This window comes from Bidens hawaiensis, unplaced genomic scaffold, assembly GCF_021521415.1.
Source record: "Bidens hawaiensis isolate Kalapana, Puna unplaced genomic scaffold, B.hawaiensis_p1.1 tig00018415_1, whole genome shotgun sequence".
Taxonomy (NCBI): Eukaryota; Viridiplantae; Streptophyta; class Magnoliopsida; order Asterales; family Asteraceae; genus Bidens; species Bidens hawaiensis.
The window spans coordinates 362,257-366,776 of NW_027492779.1; the positions used below are offsets into that span (position 1 = coordinate 362,257).

At 40.6% G+C, this 4,520-nt stretch overlaps 1 protein-coding gene across 1 annotated transcript; it reads right to left on the reverse strand.

Moving 5' to 3' along the window:
* Positions 1 to 209: 209 nt before the first annotated feature.
* On the reverse strand, positions 210 to 2,799 carry LOC143555933 (laccase-12-like). Its single transcript, XM_077045396.1, has 7 exons — positions 2,653 to 2,799; positions 2,413 to 2,564; positions 2,087 to 2,331; positions 1,866 to 1,994; positions 943 to 1,789; positions 594 to 682; positions 210 to 443 (listed from the first exon to the last, which is right to left on the reverse strand). Exons 1-7 carry the CDS (start codon positions 2,761 to 2,763, stop codon positions 313 to 315), a joined length of 1,704 nt encoding a protein of 567 aa, XP_076901511.1. The 5' UTR covers positions 2,764 to 2,799; the 3' UTR covers positions 210 to 312.
* Between the last annotated feature and the right edge of the window lie 1,721 nt (positions 2,800 to 4,520).

The window sequence follows — 4,520 nt, forward strand, 5'->3', positions numbered from 1 at the left end:
TGTTATCATTTTATATGATTACATTGTACGGCAACTCTTTGATAAAATGTTTGAACGGTATCGAGGGCCGTTGATGGCATTACAATAGGTTTTCGCGACCGAAGTGAAATCCTGAAGATCATATAGTACATTATGCTTCCAAAACAAATGTTTGTGTTTCATTTCTGATTATAAAGTACAATATGTTTATAAGAACAACATTGACAAATAGAAAGAAGTAGACATTAAAACCGTATAATTCTAGACAACAAGAATGCTATCTACTTTAATGTTTAACTTGATGGCTGAATAATCTCAGTAACAATATCAATATCAGCAGGAAGGTAAATCCGGCGGTGGTTTCTCTAGTTTCTGCATCGGCCCCGGTCCATCCTCCACAACAAACACCGTGGCCAAACCCCACCCGATGTGTACGTCTAAGTGACAATGCATAATCCAGGTACCTGACAAAATAAATATATACATTTTTGCTTAGTGTATTTTTAAGGTATAAAACTCTTCAATTATTTTGTATTAAAAAGTGTTTCGGGTCAATCCAACCCAAATGACCTGTTTTAACCCGCACCTAAGTTACAAGCGTGTCTGTTGTTTACCTGGATTATCAGCAACAAATCGAATAACTGCCCATCCTTTGACAGGTAAGCTAACTGTATTTCTTAGAGGCGAGTCCACAAGGTTAAACCTAGCAGCAGTGACGGATTTAGAATTTTTTTTTATCTGGTTCGCTATTTTAAGATGCTCTAAATATATAAGAACGCGTATAAAAAAATTGGGTCGGGTTGACGATTCGGATTGGTTTAACGGTTCGGGTCAAGTAAATGCTCCACTACGGTTCGAAAAACACCTGGTTCGCTAAAAAAGTCGCTATTAAATGCTCCACTACGGTTCGAAAAACACCTGGTTCGCTTGACCCGGTACTCATTGGAATAAATCCGTCCCTGCCTAGCAGTATCAGTTTTCGGGTTAAAGTTTCCAAATCCTTCTGCGAGGATATAGAAATCGTATCCGTGAAGATGAATCGGGTGGTTCTCAGCTGTAAAGATATTTGTCCCTTGCAAGACAATCTGGACCCTCGATCCATATTTTAACTTATACACCTTGGTCCCACGAATCGGCTGCCACAAAGCCCGACTCACATTACCCTTATAATCAAACTTTACAGAAGGATTGGCGGGAAAATCAGTTGTGAAAACCCCGGGTATTCCTTGGTGGTGTGCTTGAAGTATTGAAATGTTTGACGGGAGTACAAATGACACATTGTTCATGCTGGCGGTGAAGCGGGTCCCGTTGGGGGCCTGACAGTTTCGGGCCCGGGTTTTTGGTGGGCATTGGTTGATTCCAAGTCCCATTGTTATGAAAAGATTGTGATCGATTTCGGTAGGGACGATGGGTTTTATGAGGCTTTTGAAGCTGGTGGTGAAGGCAGTGGCGGTGGCAGTGTCGTTGTATGCAGGAAGTGGAGGCATGATCGGTTTTGAAGTGGCGGTTTTGTACTCCAAAATGGCGGTGGTGGTGGTGTTGTCGAAGGGTGCCCCTTGTGCACTGGCGTAAGCCCGGGCTGCAATGTAGTATCGGGCGGTGGGTTGGTCGGCTTTCATGAGGACGTCGGTGGTTTGACCGGGCCCAAACATGAGAACTCGGGTGGTGAAGGGTTTTACATAGGAGGCGTCGGCTCCCACCACTGTTAGTTTGTGGTTAGCGATTGTGAAAAACAGTTGTTGGTTTAAGGCTGCGTTAATCACCCGGATTAAGACTGTTTCTCCAGAGTCAACAGGTACTTTGACCGTATCTATATTCAAAAAGCATAAATCGTTACCTTAACATTCTGAAAAGGACAAAAAAAAGTTAGTTAATAATCAGCAAACCTTGGCTAGAGCATTTATAGAGATCACCAGGTTGCCCGTTAATCGTATACGCATCTGAAACATTTGGAGCTGCACCCGTTCGTGTGGCTTCTCGTATAACATCTATCGGGTTTGCATCCCACCATTCACCTGTTATCATCATCATATTATATTATATTATTATGCATGTAAATTTTGAGTTTTTGTTAAATGTGTATTTTTTATGTGGATAAAAATTATACCACAAGTAATGAGTGATTCACGGTGAGGTTTAGGGAACGGGTAAGAGGATCCTTCTTGTGGGTGAATAATGATGGCACCATAAACCGTGGCTCGAAGCCATGAGCTATGTGCATGCCACCATAATGTTCCCTCTTGACCCGATATTGTGAACCGGTATGTGTAACTCCCTCCTGGTCTAATCGGGCATTGTGTGATGAACTCGGGTCCATCTGCCCATGCTGTTGTCAATTGTCTAACACCATGCCTTAAAAATCAAAAACATAGATAAATAATGTTAATAAGCTTTTTATATAAAGAATTAAAGATCATCTGGTTGGTTATATACCAGTGAATGGTGACATTATATCTACCCTTGTTTGTAACATGTATCACTAACGTATCGCCTTTGTTCACTTCAAGGGTCGGGCCTGGGAACTGCCCATTGACCGTGACGGAATTATGGGTTTTGCATAGTCTCTTCACTTTTGTTTCTTGAACCTTAGAAATACGAATAAGTTAGTTAGTTAGCATTATCTGTTATTAACACAACAAAACCATAGATGTGTGTAGAGATAAGATCTCTTACGACGAAGTCATGGTTGTGAGTTTTGGCCTTTGCTAAAGTGGAAAAACTTGAGAAAAGAAGTAACAAGCTTAGTAGGAAGAACACGTGTCGGGTGTTAAACGCACGCTCCATTTGTAACAGTTAGCGTGTGTTTTTGGTGGGAGAATGAGTGATGAAATATGGGAAACAAGAGATGGTTATATAGTGAAGAATGAGGAAAAAGTGAGTTGGTTTTGTGGTTGGCAAAGTAGGTTTTGGTTCATGGGTGATGGTCAGGCTACTAAAGCATCATGTTTCATTAGTTCAATTCATGTTGGTGCACCAGCTCACCTAAGTAACAATGTGATCGATTTTCAAGAATGCTTGCTTCTTAATTCTACTAGCCATACATTAAGATTAGCCTCACCATCTTTAACATAAATTTGTTGATGTAACTTTTGTTAGTTAATCTAATTCTTTTACATTAATTTTTTTATGTAAGTAAGAGGTTAATTATGCTTTTCATAATGTGTTTATCTTCGGTACCTCATGGTATATAATATTCTCATACCCAATTTTTATCAGGACACGTCGATTTCTAACCTTTTGTGATAACTTGATGGTAACCTTTTTTCTCTAATCAAATATTCAAACCCGAATGAAGTATTTTCCTTTTAAAATTGTTTTCTTTATTGGCCAATGTGTGATAATATATTTATTTTATCTTTTTAACTTCATATGTATTTTTCTGGGTCGTCAGTGGCGAAGAACAATTTATAGATTTATTTGAAGAATTGGTTATGAAAGATCTATGTAATCAAACTCGAAACTAAATTTGATATATTCTTTGTTAAAATTATGAAATTAAAATTTCACTTAAAAACCACGAATATATTCAACCATTGACATTGTCGTTAACCTCAATGAAGAGACGTGGATCGACTCACTGGTAGACGATCTACTTTCCTCGGGTGTGATTATGCTATTTCACCGATGGTTCTCTGGGATCTGGACTCTTCCACCTACAAAATGAACAGCACCGTCAACTTACCCCTCAGAAAGGGACAGAGGGGTCCTCTTTGGGGTAACCCTCCGGTGTGAGAATAAGTGTTTGTAGGAGAAGATAATAATATCAGAGTAAGGAAATTTAGAGAGTATTGCTTGATATAGCTGAATACTGTATATTTGGATGTGATTGAGTGTGGAGTTGATGTGGTATTTATAGTGCTAGGGTTTCCACTGATTGGGCTCAGCCTTGTTGGCCTCCTCCAATTGATTTGCGCCACGTATCCTTGGGGACACCTGGTGCTTTTTCATTGGTTATAATCACGTGGTAGCACATGGGTTTTGCTGAGTTGTCCACCTTTCATTGGCAGCTGTCAACATTAGCATATTCTTATTCCTTAAAAAGATACCTTCTGGAAGGTTGTCTGACGTGCACAATCAAGGTTGCCCTAATCCTGATTTGGATAAGGACGAGGTTGATTATGTGCATGTGTGATACGCGCCTATCCTGAGGATGCGCGAGGTCTTCTCTTTATTCTCACGCGCAGATGTTTCATGCGCAGATGTGATATGCGCAAGCATGTGATATGCGCCACGCGCGGATGCGCCACGCGCAGATGTGATGTGCGTGAGCATATGTGATGCCTGAGCATGTGATGCATGAGCATATGTGATATGCGTGAGCATATGTTATATGCGCCATGCGCATAGGTTTTGGCTTTGTGCCTTCATAATGTCTTGTTTTCAAGACTCTTGTCTGTATCTTGTGGGTTGACCCGCCTCGCTCGGTGTTGAGGCGGGTACATACCTCTTCAAGCCCCCCCAGTCTAATGTGTGTCTTGTCTCGCGCGAGCGAGGTAAGATAGATATTAGACTTAATAGTTTGCTCTTTTAGTAGGGTTTTG

Excerpts from the sequence above, each read along its gene's own strand:
- LOC143555933 (XM_077045396.1), bottom strand. The coding sequence starts at position 2,763 with ATGGAGCGTGCGTTTAACACCCGACACGTGTTCTTCCTACTAAGCTTG. Across the intron at positions 2,565-2,652 it reads CTCACAACCATGACTTCGTC|GTTCAAGAAACAAAAGTGAA; the intron begins GTAAGAGATCTT and ends CGTATTTCTAAG. Across the intron at positions 683-942 it reads CCGAAAACTGATACTGCTAG|GTTTAACCTTGTGGACTCGC; the intron begins GCAGGGACGGAT and ends CACTGCTGCTAG.